The following is a 22,671-nucleotide window of genomic DNA, read 5'->3' on the forward strand; positions in this document are numbered from 1 at the left end:
TATAAGATAATAATAGCTCAGGTGAGGAATACCGAGCAAAGCTCGGTCACCCAAGTACTAATCATTACTAGAGCACAGTTTATATTAATTACTAGCTGTGCCCGCGAGTGCGTCTGCGTGGAGTTAAAAAAATTAATATCCAGTTCGCAGAGTTACAAAATAAATAAATGAAATTAATTTAAATAACATTAATTTAATAATAAATAAAATAAATTTCTAAAATAAATGTAGCCTATGTCACTCCTTTTTACATCAGCTATCTGCTAGTGAAAGTCCCGTCAAAATCGCAAATGCAGTCCTTTGGCAATTATGCGCGCATTACTATTCTAAACGGATAAAATTATTAGATGCAATAAAAAAATTCTTCGTGTATGTTATTCTACCTTATAATGAAACAAAGACACATATTGTTAATTCATTCGTCCATCATATACCTATAGGTGAATGAATGAATGAACATTTTTCAGTGCTTGTTAGCCGCGATCGATATCCTTTGCGTGTACTTCTAAAACTATCAAATACCGAGGTAATAGTACCCACAATAGAACAATACCTAATTACACAATTTTATGCTTTGTATATTTGTAGATAATTTTTTATTACTGTGTATTTTGATCTTTTATTCTATTTTTTACTGTCCTTTTTTTTCGAGTATTGCCAAGGCAGGGTAATTTTACATTCGTGTTTTTAGGTCTTTAGTACATTATATTGTATTTTTAAAGAATTGTAACTTTCGACTTTTAAAAGTTCAACCTTTGCATGTACAAGTTCGTTGACCAGTGGCGTGAAATCCTTGTCCAGATGAGATAAAGCAAGTCAGACAACTTTTTTTTAATAATATAAAGAAATGTTTTGCCTACTAATACATATTTCTGAAAAATCTTACTGAAGAATTATGGGGACTAAGAAAATTAAGAAAATGACAGATTTTAAGTTAATCAATGCATATTCAAAATAGTAACTATGGAGTTACTTGCTTGTTCTTATGAACAAAATACATTCCGAATCGGTTGTAGCTTAATATTAAACATAATTGCTTGTATAAGTTTAAATATAATTATATGATTTTAAAATAACGAAAAAGCTTTTTACTTTAAAAAAGATATTTTGCGCAATAATATTTTACCATAGTAATAACGTTCCTATACAAAACTTGTGAGTAAATATAGAACAATAAGTAACGAGAAATACAAACTTGTTAATTTGTGTCAAAGGTTTATTTGGGGAGTATTGAACACTGTTTTAATTAATGAAGTAAATGGAGTATTGCTGTGTCGATATTTGCGTTGTTTTACTGAAGAGTTAATATTCATAATCGAAAACAGTTTAGGCATATAACTAAAAAGTTTTATTGCTTATTGTGAGATATAGAGCAACCTTTTTATTCGATTAGAGATAAGAATGAAGATGTTTTAAATTCGATTGCATTTGTTATCATAGAAATTATGGCATTTTTTTTTCTGTGGAAGATATTAATTTTTTTTTAGATTTTATTTTATACAAACCTCGTACTTTCTATGAAAAAATGCAAAAAACAATTACATAGTTTGGAGTTCGGAAGTTATGTGCGTACATACATTTCAGCGATTCATTTTTTCTACAGATAATTTTTTTTTTCTTACTATTAGGGTCATTAAACTAATTTACGGTCTTCTTGATGGTAAGTGGAAGGTTAGTAATAAACATATAAATGTCTAATTATGTTTGTTAAAAACAATGAATTTAAAATATTTTGTAACGGGCAACATTATGTGACGTTGGGCGGAGACGCGACGCGAGGTGTGGTGAGGAGAGGAGAGTCGAGTAGCTAGCTGTTCATTCCTTTTGGCGAGAGCGAGCTGATCAGACAAGAAATAATTTCGTACTTAGAATTAAAATTGTAAATTTAACTAAGAAATAAATCAAGTTAATTGTCAGTACGTTTTATTTTTATCTACTCAAAATACCGGCGTTACAATTTTATCATACATAATTCTGTATTTCTAAGACTTATTGTTTTACATATAATATGATTGGTAATAAAAAAAATATTTAACGATAAACACAAAAAACGCAAAATGTAAATTAACGCGTAGAAATATGCGGTCCCGTCTATTATATTAAAAAAAAAAGTGTATTCTATTCAACAATGTTCCTCCATTCAGAAGATAATTACAATCTCGTGCACCATTACGAGGGATGATAGCAGGAATTCCGTCAATTATTATATAACGGTAACTTGGTGTCGGGACAATTACAGACCTTGGTCTAGATTTTATACTTGAGTTATGAGTTTGTAGCGATATTATTTTGTCTTTTTTAAAAGGCAATTCAAGTAATTTTTTGTTTTTCTCAATTCAGGTCTGTTTTTATCCTGATTACTACACTCGGCAGTCCCGAGTTAACCCGATCGTGCCTTTCACTTCAGAGCGTGACGGATCAGCCTAACTTACTACCTACAAAAAATATGTGGGCGGTGCGCCAAGAAGGTTTCACTTTAAAAATCACAAATACTTTAGATCCTTCAGATATATTTTATGATGTCACCTATATTGTAACAAAGATCCCTACCACTGTATAAAATTGTAAAGTCAGTACAAGCTACCAGTTTAGGCGACATCCGTATTATTTGAATGTTATTAATAAATTATTTTCAACATCCAAAATATTTCTCGCTACCGCTTACAAATTACGTCCTGACTGAAGCTACCTGCGCCAAAGTCCTTTGTGTCATAGCTGTACTAAGGAGACACGAATACTTTTAATGAGTGACGCCTACCCCACTTTGTTTGTAAAAAGAGATATACTGTTTATTGTGTCGTATACATCATCTTTTCTTCGTAAAAATGAGGAAACGGTTACTAAAATTTCTGTGAGAACGGAAATGTTACCTTGACAAATTATACCGGATTGGATGTTATCGCTCGACAGAAATACTTTTAAATATTTTAAGGGACAGATTTGAGTTATCTACAAACGTATTTTTTAGGGTTTGATAAAGGTATTTACATCAAAGAGATACGGAACGATAATATTTCTTTAAACTTAAAAGAATATTGAATGGATTTTTTCGCTATATGGACGTTTATTTACATGTATCGATTTTCTTTTAATTTTCCATCGTACTAAGCTTGTCCTGACACAAAGAACACGAAAAAGAAATCTAATTTAATGCTGTCATTCGGAAGGTTTGTCCATACAATCATTTTGACGATTATCTTTTATTATAAATTAAACTATAGACGATGCTATAAAATAAACACACAGATAATTTAGCGTTTATATGTCTCAACGACAATTAGTGTATATAAGTTGTGTGCACTTAATTGAGTCCTTCCGCGGAAGTTACACTAGTTTGCGTTCAAGACTGTACCTATAATATGTATGGATGTGTACGCTTCAGCCTGTAATATCCCACTACTGGGCGTAGGCCTCTTTCCCCATGTAGGGGAAGGATCAGAGCTTAATCCACCGCGCTGCTCCAATGCAGGTTGGCACATATATTCCCTACTATGAGTAACGATCGCTATCAGGCGTAGATGATAACAACCGGGACCGACGGCTTAACGTACTCTCCGAGGCACGGTTTGCATGTATATGTGTACTTAACCACCTCGTTATTGATATTTTATTAATTAACAACTCTAAATAAACTCTACAATAAGTATAGGAATATTTTGTTCAAATAAATATTTAATGATGTGTGAATGTTTTAGATTTTACTGATTTATAAACACAGGAAAAATAAGTATATTTAGTGTAGTTTGGTGTACGGTTTTTTTCGAGGAATAAGTAAAGGGAAATTGTTTAATTTTCATTTTAACACAATAAAATGTTTTATTAGATTACCTAATTAAAAAAAAAAGTAAATTTCAATAATTACTGGATTAAAGCGTAATTGCACAAAATATTTCAATTTAGATATAGTGGTTGAAATTTCGACTTATTTAATTTATTTTTTAATATTTACAAGAAAATAATATAAATAACTATCCTGGAAGCTTTTTATAACTATACCTATTCATCCCTTAGCTCAAGAAATGTTAGTTTCTAAGTTTTTTTTTTATAAATTAAAAAGGAAAAACATTACCCAATAGTTTACTATTTTTTTAAAGTTCAAATATTTAAAACACTTTTTTTCTCGTTACGTAGTTAAAGTGTGGTTTAAGTTCGTACATTAGCCTTTAAGCCGGGAATATACTTTTAAAATGAGTAAAACCAAGGTAAGATTAATGAAAAAGGTTTCTCTCCGCAGAGGTTTTATTTTTATTTCAAAGGAAAATAGAGCGGAGTCGTTGAGGAGTAATAAAATAAAAACTTAACGCATTTCCGAGATGGTGTAGTTTAAATTAAGAACGTAATACTAAATAAATTTACTTTTATATATTCTTATATGAATATTACTTACGAATTATTTTTGTTACCTCATAACTTTTACTGGGTGTCGTAAGAGGTGACTAAGGGATAACACAGTTCCGCTACTAACTTGGAACTTATAAAGCCGACCGAAGGCTGGATAACCATCCAACTTCTGGCTTTGAAATACACAAGCCGAAGACGGGCAGCAGCGTCTTCGGTGCGACAAAGCCAGCCCTGCGATCACCAACCCGCCCGCCCAGCGTGGTGACTATGGGCAAAACACATGAGTTCACGCCATTTTTGGCGTGAACTTGTGGAGGCCTATATCCAGTAGTGGACTGCGAAAGGCAGATGTGATGTATGATATGATATGATGATAACTTTTACTGGTATACTAATTTTGTTTATTCAACTTTTTGTTTGGTTTCATTGAACTGATGAGTAGCTCAAGCTCTAGTACAATAAAGAATATATTATTATTATTATTAATGCGAATTTATTTCATTATTTTTTGTCTACCTACGTTGCATTACTTGTGGATATAATTGAAGTCGGTTTTTTCTTGTTTGCGAGCAAAAACAATTATTCTGTTTGAGAACAGGCAACTAGTTATTAGATATTTTCAAATAGATTTCGTTTTATTTCGTAGAGAAAATATTTTATTAGACAGGATGTTTTTAATTATTTTGGTTCTCTTTGTGGGCTAAATATTTTGCTTTTCTTCGGTTGAACGCGATTCACCGAAGATACAGGTTCAAATTGAAATTCGGTACAGCATAGCTGTTGTAAAGGGAGGGTGTAGAATAGATAACACCACTACGGCAAAATTAGAAGATTAATAAAAAATGTAGCAAAAAGAGGAAAATTAGTTCATATTGATAGCATAGCATATGTGTCAATAAGAAAATTTCTATACAAATGAAGCCCCGGTCAACAGCTAGACCTACGTATTTTTAACTATCAAATATAATATTTATACATTACCTTAGATCTGCCACGAACTCGTTTTCCATTATTGAGTTTCAACCACGCGTCCCAACGGTGCCTGTAAACTGATATGGTGTTCCATCTTCCTAGATGTACAGGCTCAGGAGACCTTAGCACACCGGCACCGCTGCCGCAGTCGAATCTGTCGAAAAAACCGAAAAAATTGTACATTCCTTATTTTTTGTGTTCTGATTATCTTTAGTGTAATTATCATATTCTCCTCTTAAAGATACGTAAAACGAAGAAGAATCTATTTATAATTCTATAATAAAGTAATAAGGTTCATGCATAATTAACGTTTGCTTGAGGACGCTGATATCTATAATATTACTCTGCCTCATAGAGGCCGAGTAAATTTCTTTTGAAAACATTTTAAGGAGTTATTTGAAATGTCACGTTGCTTGTCTTTGATGTTTTGTTTTACAAATTCTTTATACAATCTGAAGGATATCTAAAATCCACTCGTTTAGCTTACATATTTAATTTATATAGAAAACACTGCTAATAATATAAACGCTTTTAAGGCTTTCAGTAAAATAAGAACTTGCTCTCGGTGTCTAAATATACATAACCGTCAAAAAGTTTGTCGTGAGCGGGGATCTAATCCGCCATAACAACAGACAACACCTCTTTAATATTTATCTTTACGTTCAAACTAACAATAACAAATAAGAAACATTTACGCTTTATGTATTTGTAAAACATGCTGTCAATTTATATTTTACAAATAGGTTCTTTTTTTCAAATTTAAATAACACACGATATTCACCAGCTTTCGATTAGTAAAAGAATCATCAAAATCGGTAAAAACAAAGTAAAAAGTTATGAGGTAATACATACACAAAAAACCGTCGAATTAAGAACTTCCTCTTTTTGGAATTCGCTTAAAAATAATGAAATTAAATAATGCGTTTTGAAGTGCGAATGGGGCAGAGGTTACGTACTGTTTTCCTCCATATGTCGTATCCTTAAAAAACTATACCAATGTCCTTGTAATACAATCGAACTGGTTGTCAACTCGTGATTCATTGACATAATTACAATATAGTATGCATTAAAATCCACGTAAGTACGTATGCTATGTATGTATGTAGATATTTTATGTATATATGTGTATGTATGAAGTATGTTTCTTTTTTGTATTTTTTGAGTAGGCAACGAAAGTGCATCATGTGTGCATGCATAATGTGTTTTTTACAAATTACACAGATAATTGCGCTGTTGCACCTACCTTTTCAATGCATATTTTCCTATTTCTAAAGGTTGTCTGGAAGAGATCGCTACTATGCGATAAGACCGCCTTTGTACATTACTATCTCTATGTGTAAATAACTGCTTTATGTAAAAAAAATTCCGAGTGGGGTGCAGTAAAGTTTATTCTATTCTATTCTATCCATACAAAACAAATAATATTGAAATGTCCGATTTTATATTAAAACTACAGTTTATTACCAAACGCACATAAATGTTTATATCGAATAGTTAATACCCAAAATCGCTGGACTGATATTAAAGGGAATTTTGATAGCAGATAACTGTTCATATAAAAACTGAAGTAATTAAAATAAAATTTCGTTGTAAAATAGTATCACCCTAAATATAGCACGGTAGCCTGATGAGTTCCGAGGGGCCATACCTCTATACCGCGTTAATGATTAGGGCACCGTTGAATTTGATCGACTATACTATGTTGCGGGTATTATTTAAAGCAAGTTTCATTCAATTATATGAGTAAAAATCCGAAGGGAAACTACAAAACCCATAACACCTTTAGTTTTGAGTTGGTAAACTGTTTTGCTAGCAGATTTTAGTACAGTTAATATTTTCATATAAGAATAAAAGTTTGGAGCGAGAGAGTCAAGCCATAGTAAGTTATACGGTAGTTTGATTAAGCGATCCCAATGCCCTATTAATAGGGTACAGTCGATTTTCAGTTTTTATATTGGCAATGGCCTCATTAGGCACTATGCGCAGAAAATTTCTCTTTCTCTCTCGAAAGTTACATTAATTTTCCAATAATTAAAATAAATAAATGATTACCAATTAAATCATTGGTACTTATATTCGATATTAAATTTTCCAATGAAATGTAGCCATATTAAGCCATTGCAATCAAAATAGGTCTTAATACGGACTCGTCCGCTCCAAACTAATTAACTCCATATAACCATAGCAAAATAATGATAAAATTTCGTTTTGGTATGGTAATGCTGGAATATGAAAATTTGACAAACTATTTGGTCACACAATGCGCGCATATTAAACATGATCAGAATATTAAAACGGGATTTAATAACATAACATAATATAGTATTGAAAATGAAAATAATAATATTGTTGTTGTATATGTGACTAGCGTCTTATACTTTCTGTGGCAAGTTTCCCGTCTTTACAAAAGTTGTTCATGTGTCAAGTCAGTCTTTTACTGTGTAGTCGCTGTTTTATTTATCAATTGAGTTTGTTACATTGAAAATAATTCTACTTCTGATATTAAAACGATTGTTTAGCTTTTAAGTATAAAAAACGTAAGAAGTTTTAATTTTAGTAAAATTCTTTGTGATAAATGAATGATGATGAATAATTTTATTATTTTAATTTAAATTAATATAAAGCTAATTTTGTTTTTAACCCATATTTTTTCCGATGTATCTGTAAATTTATAAAAGTTATTTTCGAATTTTGTTTCTTTTCACTATCTATTAAAAGTAATAATTTTAACACTAAAATGTAGCAATAGTTGATTTAAATTTAAATTTTTCATTATTAAGCATGTACATACAAAAAATTAACTTTGGAAATGATTTCACGTTTGTTTAATACAGTGTATACACAAAATCACTTAAATAGATAACTCCATGCATTTTGAAGTCAATAAAAAACACAAATATTAAATATAATTACAATTACGAATAAATAGTAAACCAAAAACAACAACGCGGTCACTTAATAGCGTTGATAACAGTTTGCTACCGACCACGAGGCGATATGAAGCAGTTTATAGGTCGTTCCACGACCGTCGGCGGGTTTTTATTATGCTATGCGATGCAGCACGAATAAAATTATTTCTGTAACGGTTTAATTTTTATAATAAGTCACTCTACGTTTATGAGAAAATGGGCAGGGAGGTGAGTCGAATGGCTTTAGCTTTTGGCAATTTGAGTTATTTGAGCGATATAAATACAAATTATAATTTAATTACGTTAATATTATTTTATAATATATTAATATAATAATAATTATATATATTAATCATATACTATGCATTTGATCATGTCATGATCTTCAGCAAAGTGTTACATGTGTGTTTGTAGGCTCACAAGGTTTCTGAGTTTTTACGACCAAAACAAATGCGTAGCAACGCACGTAAGGTACATCTATTAATGAATGAAAAAATTTGCATTACTCAAATTGATATTTGATTTGTCTTTGGTTAAAGAAATCTGAAATTATTTTGTTTTATCTATAGTGTGCTAGCCACATACTTGTAGTTAAAAGGGAATGCTAACGACTAACAAAATGTTTGACATACAAAAGCAGATGTCGACAATATAATACCTATGTTTTAAGTAACAACTGACTGGTTATACAGTTTTTATATTTGTATTATATAATATATGACATAATGATTGTCCTGCTAAACATCCATATACATACCTCAATTCAACGTGTCCATTTCTCAATATAAGTGCGAGATAGTCCCCAGAGAGGTCATCGTGTTCCCCCGTCAACAGTAGTACACCGCGCGTACGCTCCGGTCGTACACGAAGTCGTAATCTTACACGCTTGTACGCTCCTCGTAAAGCGCGTAACGCCAGCCAGGATGTGCCGGAGAAACGAGGTGTCGTCACTTTTGTGTCTGTGGACAAATGTACGAATTAATGATATAGGCGCGCAATATAATAAGACTAGATTTTGGTTTCAGTTACATGCGAATTATGGCTGTGTTTGTATAATGATTTATTTAAAGGTTTTTGCAGTATCACTTTTTTACGCACGCTTTATTTGGGAAGTATGCTGGTTAATACGTGATGAGAACGTTACGAAAATTGTGACCGGGTGAAGCGAACGGAAATTGAGAGGGATATATAAGTTAGTGAAGATAAAAAGAGAAAGAGCTACGTTTCGTATATTACTGTAGAGGCAACTATAGAAAGTTTTACTTCAGTCGTTTGGTCTAAAGCACACTCGTTTTTTATGCTAATAGTGGACTGTCTGGAATATTAGGAGCATTGCAAACGCGTTGTTGACCTTACATGCGACCCCTCAGTAACACAACTACACAGAGAATAGTATAATTTGACTTTGATCTTTTGTGATGTAAGGTTGAGGTACTTTTCCAGTCAGACTGCTACTACCAAATTTTAAGCAACATATTTTCTACTGCGCTCTACTCTAAAAATATATTGTTAAAATATGAACAAAAAAAAAAAACAATGAAAATATGAAAAATGTTCAACATACACACATTGTTACGTTTGTTTTTAAACTAGGCAGCTAATCGCCTTCTTATACAAAATTTTAGCTTAACTGATATAATTATTTTCTAAAGTTATAACAGGACATAAATAAAGAGTAAAATTATGTTGAAATATAAGAAAAAACCAAGTATGTGCTGCTAACACTCATTTCATTCAATCACCTGTACAGATTAAAAATCATTCAAGTCAATACACTCATTGTTCAAAACAGTCATTGTTTATTTTTATGTATTTTCTTTTCACACAATAAATCAAACAGATAAAGACTTATTTTTCTTATCCCCTGCGATCCATATTCCAACAAATTATAATTGTCAAAGTCTATTTTAAACTGGTCATTATATAAAAAATTAAAATTCCAAATTTGATTGGTTGTTTGTTTAAATACTTCCCCTTACCTATTGTATGCGATTTTCAAAAGAAAATTTGATATTTTTGAAGATATTTTACAAAGTGTACTTTTAAAAGAAGAAATGTAAAAGACTGCAATATTAAAATGTCTTTTAAAAGACGTACTATAAAGTCGAGGTAGTTAAATCACCCTCAACATTTAAAGGTAGGTTTGAAAGGCGAGCGAGAAATGCCACGGGGGCCAGCGGCGACATTATATACCTAGCCATAAATGTGTTATGATTATTAAAATTTTTATGACAAGTGTAAGGTAGCGAACGTACCGTCATATCGCTTTTAATTTCTAACCAATTTTAGAAAAGGAGGATGTTTTCGATTCGCTTTTATTTTTATTATGTAACATAGGTATTTGAGGAATGTAATGAAAGAAATTATGGAAATAGAGTGTATTTGTCCGATGTTATCTGTAACAAGGACGTTAAATAGTGATAATAATACAACACAGGCGTTAAGTTGCCTATTATAGAAACAGGCGACTGTATGTATATTGAACATATGCAAAAAATCAAGATGGCAGAAATAGTGAATGAGTGATATCTAAGATTTAAACTACAGATAATCTCTTAGACTTATTTTGGTATTTTTCGTTAATTATCCCCATAGTCTTGAAGATATAATAGTCTATTCAATAAAAAAGTAATTAAGGACGTTTAACAATAGGCTATAGAGACGAAAACAATGGAGAAAAGCCATATTGAAAAGTTCTTACATTTTAAAAATTTAAAATCTTTAGAAAATAGTAATTTCATTGAGAAGACGTCAAATATACTAAAAATACTCAAATTTTAATCAATAATGTCGTGAAATCTAAGAAAGGGTTTTTTAGGGGTTTCAAAGCGTTTAAGTTATGTAACATAAGCTTAGTTATTAATGAGTAAAATGATAAAATAGAAAATTCGTTAAATCTCTTTAACTAAACGGTCGTCAAAAAAGGTTTTATTTTCAATTTGATTTGATAAATTCTTAAATTACTGCATTTGAATAACGAAACTTTTTTATATTAATACTTATTGAGACATTATTTTTACTAAAAATATTGAATATACAACACAACCAGGTTATCGGGTTTATGACAATTAACAACTGAGTAACAACTGAAAATCTACAGAGAATGACAACTAACAATTACCTAACATTATCTTAACACCCGATACTACTTATAAAATGTTATTACAAAATTAATACTAAATATATATAGCATATTGTGATAGCGAAGTTATTCGATCAAAAGCATAATATAATTTCACGATATTTTGTGAAACGTCGGTTTTGAAAGCCAATATAAATTTAACAGATGGTTAAATGCGGATATATTGCACTACAGGGATTACATGTTTTAATAAAAATATTAATATTTATTAATTTATTGCTGCACTTGAAAGGGGATTAAAATCCGGTCAATTTTATTGAACGTGACTTAATGTTAGCTTAGTTTTAATGCAATTTAAGTAGATCAGTTACAACTAAATTAATTTAAACAAAAGTACATGGTATTAAACGAGAAGTTATAAAAATCACATGATATTCAGAAAAAGAAGAAAAGAGAAATATCCATCTTGTCGCAAAAGAGTCATCTCTTTCAAGTTATCTTTGAGCGCAAGGAAATAATAATGTGTGAACTATGCGTATATGTACATATATTCTAAATATTTAAACGCTTTATATAGTAGATTTTATATTCTATTAAATTAGCACAATTAAAATGTTTTTTTTTATTGATTACTGAATATAAAATAAATTTTACAGATTAATTATATAATAATACATATAACGTATTATTAAATATAGTTTTCCATTTAATTATTCAAATAAGAGAAGTTTCTAACATAATTCATAATACCTATACTTATTTCAAATGAAAATAAAATATTAATTACTCTTAAAATAAATTACCTGACCCGAGTTTGAGGGTAAAAACAAAAATTGATGTTCTAAGCTTATTATTCACATCGCATCGTACCGTGAAGGTATTATAGCTGTTATTTTAAGAATGTGTTATTTCTAACACTATTTTAACTCAAAATTATAGAAGCGTTTGAAATCCTTTCAACGTAGTTTTAAATGGAATAGGAAAAGGAAATTTTAGAAATTAATGATACGAACATTTTCCTCGAAGGATTTTAAATAATGAAAACTATTTGAATCACTTAGGAAACAACAAATTTATATTTGTATTATAAAATAGAGATTGTTTTGTTATTAACTCATAATAATGATAGTAAATAAATCTTAAGTATACATATGTATCTTTTATCTCGTAGGTGAATGTGATGAGTTTGTGTATTTGCGTACGTGTGTGCACGTGTATATGTGTATGTATGTGTAAGCGTGTGTGCGCTTCCTAGAGGCTGTAAAATATGATAAAAATAAAATATAATAAATTATCGTTATTATTGATGAAAAGTGTAAGACGTATAATAACTAACTTTACGTTAAATAACTTACTTTATTAAGACATTACAGGCTATACAACATTATGCTATAGTTTCATATGTAATAAATGTATAAACATGTTAAATTGTAAGTACAAAGCTTTTAAATATTAATTCAAATGCCAAAATAGCTTGTTGACTTGAACTTGAGTCTTATCCGTATAGCATAAATGAGCTTATATCTCGTATTCCTTTGTTTTGTACAGTTGATACTCCTTTACAAATGAAAAATTTCGACAGTTGATAAAAGAAATTACTAAGACCGCTTTAATGTTACTCATTAATTTGTTTTGTTTTCACCTTAGACTTTGGTTTTAGGGAAGGTGGTATGCGCGTGTTTGTGAATTTATTTGTGTACCTATGTGTGAGTTGGATTGTACCTGTTGCGCTGGCGGTTGCGGGTTCGATCCCCGCACATGACAAACATTTGTATTGGCCATACAGGTGTTTGCCGTGGTCTGGGTGTTCGTGCAGTCCTTGTGGGTCTCCCAACCGTGCCTCGAAGAGCACGTTAAGCCGTCGGTCCCGGTTGTTATCATGTACACCTGATAGTGATCGTAACTCATAGTATATAGTAGGAATATATCCGCCAACCCTCATTGGAGCAGCGTGGTGGAGTAAGTTCTGATCCTTCTCCTACATGGGGAAAGAGGCCTATGCCCAGTAGTGGGATATTACAGACTGAAGCGTATGTGTGAGTTACTCACTTCAGCCTATCGCAGTCCACTGCTGGACAAATCTTCCACAAGTTCACCCCAAAAATGGCGTGAACTCATGTGTCTTGCCCATAGTCACCACGCTGGGCAGGCGGGTTGGTAACCGCAGGGCTGGCTTTGTTGCACCGAAGACGCTGCTACCCGTCTTCGGCCTGTTTTTTTCAAAGCCAGCAGTTGGATGATAATCCCGCCATCGGTTGGCACGGTATATGTGTGAGTATTCCACAAATAATAAATAGTTACGGGTAGTAAATAATTTTCTATTTAAAATCAGATAATCGTCAAAAAACCGAATACATGTTATTCAAGCAGAATTGGAAACGGAAGTTTTTTAATTAGAATCTTTCATTAAAATATAAAATAGTTATTGTTATAGGAGTTCTTTTAATTTTTGACTCACAACTTAATTTCTTCAGCAATTGTCTCTTTAAATATACCTAATTATTCGAATTCCTGAACTTAGTATTAACTTTTGCATTCATTTTTACTTATTTTAATTCATTGATATGGTCCAACTGTTAATAATACATTTTATTAACTTCAAATTACTAACACTCAATAAGATTTGAACTTTTTTTTATATTGTATGTGAGATTTTGATGTCATTTTCATCAACTCTATGTTCAGCTTACGCATTGACGTAATCCAAACTCCAAACAGGGCTCAAAACTTCTAGATAAGGGCTGACTTGGAAAAGCGAGCAAATATGTTCGGGGAAAAGTGAAAATTCACATACTAATGGAGATTAATGCGTCTATGTCTTATCATTATTGCTTGTTTTAAGCCTTTAAAGACTAACCGTTATATAAGGAAATCTTGGGTAAGCGTTTGTATCTCACATACGTGGATAAATCTTGAAAATAAGCATTAGAATGTAATTTGCTACGTTTTATCTGCTACAGCTTCTAATATCTGCTATGTGTTTTTTTCTTTTTCTTTATTCTTTAATAAAGAAAAGCTTAAGCTTTGACGTGTTTCTTTTAAAATGCATAAATTTATAAATAATATATTTTAAATAATATATTTTAAATAATATATTATAATGTTATTTTTTAAGAAATAAAGAATTTTAAGTTAGATAAATAAATATTGATTGATTGATTGATTGATTAAGCTTGTAACATCCCACAGCTGGGCATAGGCCTCTTTTTCCACGTACGAGAAGGGTCTGAGCTTAATCCACCGCGTTGCTACAATATAATTTACTTTAAAGTGATCTGCAGAAACAAAAATAAAAAAGACTATCATTATCTATGGTCACTACGGTATTCGGCCAACTAAACAATCGTTTAGGATACACGAAAATGAACTAAGCGCCATATTATCACTTGCAGTTAGTTGACATTTCGCGCCTTAATTGTTTCGATAATGGACGAAGGCATTAACCTTAGTGAAGCCATAGAACGTAGTTAACGTTTTGTGCAACAATGTGTGCTATGGCAATGCGTTTATCTACCGATCAACTTCTTAGTTAGTTGACTAAACTATCAGACGAAGTTTAGTCAACTACCCGAAGATAGAGTCTAAAGTGTGTTCATGCGGTTATCAGGACATCATTCTGGTGTAATAAATGTGAAAATAAGTTTCACTTCAATGCAATGATGGTAAGTGGTTTAATATTTTTAGTCCTTAAGAAACGATATAAGGCCCATGGTATGAAAAAAGCATGGGGAGTGGAATCGTTTGAAACAACTGACTAGAGTAAGAGTTTATGTAAGTAATAGGTACAATAGTATACCAGCATTCACAGTAGCTATTATTTTTATATATACTAATATTATAAGGAGGAAAGATTTGATTGTTTGTTTGTTTGCATTGAATATAGTTCCAAACTTACTTAACCGATTTGAAAAATTCTTTCACTGTTGAGAAGTTACACTATCCGCGCTAGCTATATTATATATTTTTAAAAATTAGGGAAAAAATATTTTGTAATTTTGGTAAATACCCGTGCGAAGTCGGGCGGAATGCTAGTTATTTATAATTTGATTAAAAGAACATTTTAACTTTTTAATATCCCGGTAATTGGTCTTAAGGGTAAATTAAACTCCAGTCGCGTGTCGGAGTTGACACACAAACTTTTTGGAATTATATTTTAGTTATTTATTATTATTTTTTATTAAAGTCCACGGGCTCTAAATTGCCATGCCGAACGTTATGGATTACGCTTATCCTACAGGCGATTAAGTAGATAAATGGCTTCAGATCGGCAGTCCTGTAACTGCCTAGTAAAGCTAGGACGTGGTCTGACACAATTTAATTAATTTAATGCTATTAAACTAATTAATTTAAAGTATAAAAAAGAGCAACAACAACAAGTACTCTTTATTGCATTTAATTATTGAAAATTAGCTGGTACCCGCGACTTCGTCTGCGCGGGATTAGTAAGTACTTCGAGTAGCTTATTATCTTCTCAACATATAGTTCTTACATTTTATAAAATAATTGACTTTGCCTCCCAGGTTTTCATAATTATGGTTTTAATTTTAATATAGATTTACATAAAATCTCGATGACGCACGAAATTTTGCGATTGTCGTCTTTTTCATGAAGGCTGTAAGATTAAGTAAAGTCCCATTAAGATCTGCAGGATGTGCCGTACATTCCTTGGTATAAAGTTATTGTACATTCGGTATGTTTTAAGATATGTGTACAGACTTATGGTGCTTAGAACGTCTGTACAAAGACTAAATTATTAGAACTAAAAACACATTTTGACCTTTATTCTATGCTCCGAAGGAACTGTGATGAATTTTGGGATCAATAGTATCTCGTGATCTAGCTCAGAGCTTGAAATCAAAACGTAGTTCATGTCAGTTTCGAGTTTATAGTGCCTCCCAAATTTTATTTCTAAATATCTTTAATGTACATACTTTCTGTTCTCTGTTATCTGTTATCTGTTAAAGTTTTATTATATGTTTGACATACAAAATGTCTCGACGATATAGGTAGTTTTCTCATGAAATAAATTCTATTTACTTACTAATAATAACACACTAATAAACTACATCCAATTTGTAGTATATAATTATGTTTGTTCGCAAACAAAAAAAAAAACTGACTTCTTTTACATCGACCAGTACGTATACGTATACAACGTAGGTAGACGAAAAATAGATAAATAAATATAAATGCGCGTCGTTAAAGATAACTCACAAAATATTCGTCAAGTCTCAATCAAATTTAAATGAGATCATGTCACAAGTACTATCAATTGATTACAAAAGAATCATCAAAATTGGTCCACCCAATAATAAGTTGTGAGGTATATAATACGAAGACAGCCGACAAAAAAAATAGTCAATCAAATACACATTAAAAGAGATAAAAAGTACTTGTCAGATCTCAATTTAATTTAAATACGACCACATGACAAGCACCAACTTTCGATTGAAAAAGAATTATTAATATCGGTAACACGCATAAAAAAATTCAGTCGAATTGATAACATCCTTTTTGGAAGTTGATTAAAAATATCAATGTAATAGATGTTGTAACCACGAAAGCCATGCTGTATAACTAGTAATTATTTCAAGTAACTGGCACAGCGCCCACAAACGGTACGTTAGTAGACAGGTCTAAAGAGATTATGGCTTTAAAGGACTTTCGTTTCTGTAATGAGGTAACCTCATTGTAATTTTAAATTAAGCTTGTTGCTTACGTGAGTACGATTTTCACCAGCTGCTAGAACATTATGTATTGTTTGGTATATTTTCTTTGTAATAAATGCTTTATTATTTCCATTTAATTATTAATTTACTAATCCATAGATACAAGTTTACAGAGCCTTGTTCCAGACACAAGAAAGTTATATAAATGTGTCTAATAATTTTCGGTTAGATAAAAGTAAAAAGTTACTTTTCACTCAGTTCCTATCATTCGTTCACAACTCGATACAATTAATTCAGTTGTTCAAATTTACATTACAGAGTTAATTTAATTTACTTAAATAGTTTCAGCTTTATTATGATATTATTATATATTCTTTATTGCACGAAGTAAATTTTACAATAGTCATAATAATATAGGAAGTTGGCAAGGGCGAACTTATCTCGAAAAGAGATCTCTTCAAGTCAACCCATGGCAGTAAGAGATGATGTGAAAGCGGGGCAAAGTAGTGCAGGAATAGAATAATTAAAAAAAAACATATAAAATACATACAGACAAATACATAAACATAAATAAACATACACAAACATACATACATCTACATACAAATTTTGATTTTGATTTTAATTTTGGAAAGCAAATTGTTCTTAAGATTGTTTTTAAAAGCGGACAGCGATGAGCTTTCTTGAATGAATTTTGGGAGAATGTGTATTGTGTGTGTATGTATAATTATACATACATATATAGATGTAAATAAAAATATATAGTTATATATAATGTTTATTCTTTCTAACTATCGCATTCTTTTATTAATTATTATAATTCCGTCTGCGAATAAATTACATCAGCCGCCATGGTTTTTTTTTAACAGTGAGTTTAACAGTGACGTTCCAAATCGAAGCAAATTTAAAGGTTTAAACAGAGGCAGCTCTCTTTATATAAAATATACTAGCTGACCTCGCAAACGTTGTTCTGCCATATATATTATTAACACCATTAATCCACCCCCCCCCTTTTAACTTAGGGGCATGAAAATAGATGTTGGCCGATTCTCAGACCTACTCGATATGCACATAAAATTTCATAAAGATCGGTCCAGCCGTTTCGGAGGAGTATTTTAACTAAAATTGTGACACGAGAATTTTACATATAAGATAATATATAAATATTTTTGTATATGTTTTAGGAATTGACGTTACCTTTTTATAATGGCTTTATATTTTGCTTTGTAAGCGATTCGATATCTTGTTTAACGAGTCTCATACATACCATAATGAATATAATATAATTATCTATACATATAATAAAACGGTAGGAAAGTCAAAACTGTACATTGAATATTTTTTTAAAAGAATACTTGGGGTGTGATCTACAATCGATACCGAAGCCAAAAATATAGTTTTTAGAATTTTTGTCTGTTTGTCTGTTTGTCTGTATGTATGTCCGGGATAAACTCAAAAAATACTGCATGGATTTACTTCAAATTTGGCAGAAATATTATTAAGAAGTCGGGTCAACATATAGGCTACATATTATCATGCTATCACCTACCGGGAACGAGCAGTGAACCTTTATTTCCTCAACGCGTTCTGTAACAACGTGTAATCTAACGACGCATATTTGAATGTTGTTGTTATGTTAATAACCATGCTATAAGCTAGCTTCACACTATAAAAATCACGCAATATAAGTCACTAAGCCGATAAACATAATTGAATGAATATAAGTAGACAAGACAATTTTAAAGCAGCGTCATCTATGAGATTTTTCTGTAGATATGAAATGTAAAGAAGAAACGTGTAAATGAATGTTATTTTAAAAGGTATAATCGTAGGCATTTTTGGTGCTGTATAGCGTTCACGCAGACGACGTCGCGGGCAGCAGCTAGTAGTAAATATATATGAGTACTTTATGAAAATTTTACCTAAAAAGTAAAAATGTGCGATAAAAGCCCTATTAATCTGGTTATGTGTTTTTTTTTAGCAAAGTGTAATTAATTTTATCCTTAATTAAATGCTGAGTAATTTAAGGGTGTATTAATTTTTTATAACAGAACATTCAACAGCTTTATTGGTTTCATTTTGTGTATCGAAGGAAAAATAGTTTAATATTAAAAGTTTTTAATGTATGTTAATTTGAGTTATATCTAGAAACCCTATATTTTTTGTTGTTTTGTTAAGTTTAAGAAATGAACATTTTTAAAGAAGTTCGGACTTGTTTAAACGAGATTAACCTAAAAAAAGATTGGTCTTAAAATAATAATTGATTTTGTATGAATAATGAGCGAAAGTTTTTAATATTAACATCTATACTCTATACAAATAAATAAAATTGGAGTGTCTGTATCTAATATTAAAATAACCGCTTTTTACTAAATGCATATGGATGTATACACGGTACATATAACAAAATAACATTTTCACAATTTTGTCTGTCAGTCTGTCTGTTTGTTCAAGCTGATCTCTGAAACGGCTGGACCGATTTTTGTGGGACTTTTACTAGCAGATATTTGATGTAATAAGGAGTAAAGTAGACTACTTTCATTTTAGAAATTTATTTATTTTATAACTGTGCGAACTGAACTATAACTTTTTTGTTAAATTTCACGCGGATGTAGTCGCGGGCACAGATAGTTAAGATATAAATAGAGACAACATCAAATCTATAATCATTAACGTAATCAAACGATTTTTGTACATACACAAACAAGAACAAATGGCTATAATACTTAACACTCCGGACAAATCTCTGCGATTTTTGGAGTGTATTACTGTAATTTTCTTTAATGTTAAATGAGTTTAAATAAATAAATAAAAAAAAAGTAGCTTCTAATTAAAACCAAAATTAATCAAAATATTGCAACAGCATTCCATTCAAAAACTTCCGCCTCCTTACAAAAAATTCAGATTATAATTTCAAATGAAGCTGTTGCTCCATGGTAATGCGAGTAGCCGGTGAAGATGACGACACTTTTTCATTCGAAACATCTCTTGTACCATTCTTTATTAACCTACTCTGTTTAAAATATTTTCGACATAATTGCGTTTTCTTGAAATACTACGTAATGGAGTGTCCGTAATATATTAGTTAAATTTATATTAAGGTTTATTTTTATACGTTTGATTAAATCTTAAAATTTTTAATAATGAGTTGTATTAAATTTTTTATTTATATTTTTTTTTGCGTGACGTATTTTTTTTTTTTTTTTTTTTATAGAAGAGGGGGCAAACGGACAGTTGGCTCACCTGATGGTAAGTGAAAACAACATCCACAAACACCCGCTACATCAAAGGATTAGCAGGCGCGTTGCCGGCCTTTCAAAAAGGAATATGCTCTTATTTTGAAGGTCCCTAGGTCGTATTTGTTCGGAAATACCGTAGGTGGTAGCTGGTTCCAAAGAGGGGTCGTGCGTGGCAGAAAATGGCGCAAAAATCGAGCTGTCGTAGACTTCCAGACATCGAGGTGATGTGGATGAAATTTTGAGTTTTGACGCGATGTCCGGTGGTGGAATTCTGCTGCAGGTATTAGTCCGAACAATTCCTCAGAACACTCCCCGTGGTAAATACGGTAGAAGATGCACAGTGACCCGACATCTCTACGCAGCGCCAAAGAATCGAGCCGATCGGAGAGAATCTTGTCGCCAACGATTCGAGCCGCTCGGCGTTGAACACGGTCAAATGGAAGGAGCTGGTACTGGGGCGCCCCAGCCCATAGGTGAGAGCAGTATTCCATGTGGGGCCGGATCTGTGCCTTATATAATTGTAGGCGGTGGCAGGGCATGAAATACTGCTTCGCCCTACTGAGCACACCAAGTTTCTTCGAGGCTAGTTTAGCCTTTCCTTCCAGATGACCACGAAATTGCACATTGCTCGATATGTCGATGCCTAGTATCCCAATACTGGCTGAGGCTGTTAGGGAAGTGCCTTCAAATTTGAGAGGAACGACGAAGGGTGATTTTTTTGCGGTAGATATTCATTTCCGTCACGGACAATTATCAACGTAAAATAAATCAATCTAAATTTGCCTGTTCAATAAAAATAAATTAAGAATTAAAAAAAGATTTTAAAAATATATATGTGGCTGTCTGAGTGAAGTAAATGAAATTAACTCTGTAACAATAATTGTTAAATCACTCATAAATAAAAGTATCTAATACACGAGTGTATAATGAGCTATTATTGTATAAAGTGTGTTCGAATGTGATGAAAAAATCAATTAAGGCGACAAGTATCTAAGCATGCGTAGAAGTAAATCAATGTGGAAGCGAAATTCAGAAGTACTGGAGAACTATTTTATTGGTCGCTTAAATTTTTTTATCGAGTTATTAGAATAACAAAGACAGGGTGGGTCAAGCTAGGGTTGTGTTTTTGCTAATGCTTATTTTTACATGTTTCAAATAAAATCACCATAATCATAGTCCGGTAATTACATTTTGGTCTACGAAAGTAAACTTATATTATATAGCACTATAGCATTTTATAACACATTTTCTAAAAGCCTTACCTGCATTACCACCTCGGGAACTAATCTATAAATAACTTAAGAACTGTAAGTTACTAACAAAACTAAAGCCTTGTAAAATATGTAAATATATGAACCTCATTATATATTAACACACTTAAGATGTTTCAAGTGTTTGTGTTGGGTTTTAGTCATGTCGCAGCTTCTTCTAACAGCCTCTAGCCTAGTCTATGCTTTTAGAATTATGTCGCACTTATGAATCTCTTTAGATGAGAAACACTTATAATTTTAAAAACAATCCTGCTCAAAGTTTATTGGTGGATACATCCGTTTATGGATTATGGTTCAAGTTTATATATTAATTTTTAACATTTAATCGAGGACTTCAAGCTCCATATTTATATAAGTGATAAATAATTTGTGTGAATAAATATGAAAGGATGCCGTCTAGACCGTTTCGTCACTGAACAGCACTATATGTGCAGCCGTATGTATTGGATCAGCCAGCCAAGTGCGAGTCGGACTCGCACACCGAGGTTTCCGTACAAACAAAATTATTAAAAATACTTTTATTATATGATGTAACTAAAAATTTATGCTTTTCGCAATTTTTCCTGCATTCGTGCTATAAGACGTTGCTTCGTACCAAATTTTGTAATTCTGAGCACACGAGAAGAACCCTGTAGGTTTTGATTCCCTTGCGAGTGTCGAAAATTTTCATCATAAATGGCTGTATCTTTTGATTGCGTTTGAGTTTAAGAAGTTTGATTTTTTCACAGCTCCAAGGGAAAGTAAATTTGAGTATTCGATATGAATTTCAGCTTGATATGCTCCACGCGGTCTTGAGAAAAATGGTCTCGACCGACAGACAACAATGTGATCCTATAAGGATTTCCGTTTATTCCTTTTGAGGTACGGAACCCTAAAAACTAGACTGCAAATACTGGAAAATAGTAAACTACAATAAAATATAAATATTTTTGAGAGAATGTTGCACACGTTTTTAACTGGCATTCGTAAGAGCAAGCACTTGTCAATACAATACAATGTACATGTTATATTATAAGTGAATGTATTGTATGTATGCTGTTGTTGTGTCATAAATACGAAATAGCATTCTAAATCTGCAATGTATTATAAATATGAAGCAGCCAAAAAACGATGAGTATATTTCAAGAATTTAGTAGTAGATTATAATGTTATCGCATATAAAAATATACATTAAGGAAATTTCGCCAG

At 31.5% G+C, this 22,671-nt stretch overlaps 1 protein-coding gene across 1 annotated transcript in view; it reads right to left on the reverse strand.

The window, feature by feature from the left end:
* Positions 1-22,671, reverse strand: part of LOC123664396 (pikachurin-like) — a 129,988-nt gene that overhangs the window by 41,456 nt on the left and 65,861 nt on the right. Inside the window, exons 5-6 of the mRNA XM_045598942.1 lie at positions 8,980-9,181; positions 5,323-5,467 (exon numbers count right to left, since the gene is read on the reverse strand). Of these exons, the coding sequence (XP_045454898.1) occupies positions 5,323-5,467; positions 8,980-9,181 (347 nt within the window). The remainder of the gene's footprint in view (positions 1-5,322; positions 5,468-8,979; positions 9,182-22,671) is intronic.

The sequence above is a fragment of the Melitaea cinxia genome, chromosome 22 (genome assembly GCF_905220565.1).
Source record: "Melitaea cinxia chromosome 22, ilMelCinx1.1, whole genome shotgun sequence".
NCBI classification, from domain to species: Eukaryota; Metazoa; Arthropoda; class Insecta; order Lepidoptera; family Nymphalidae; genus Melitaea; species Melitaea cinxia.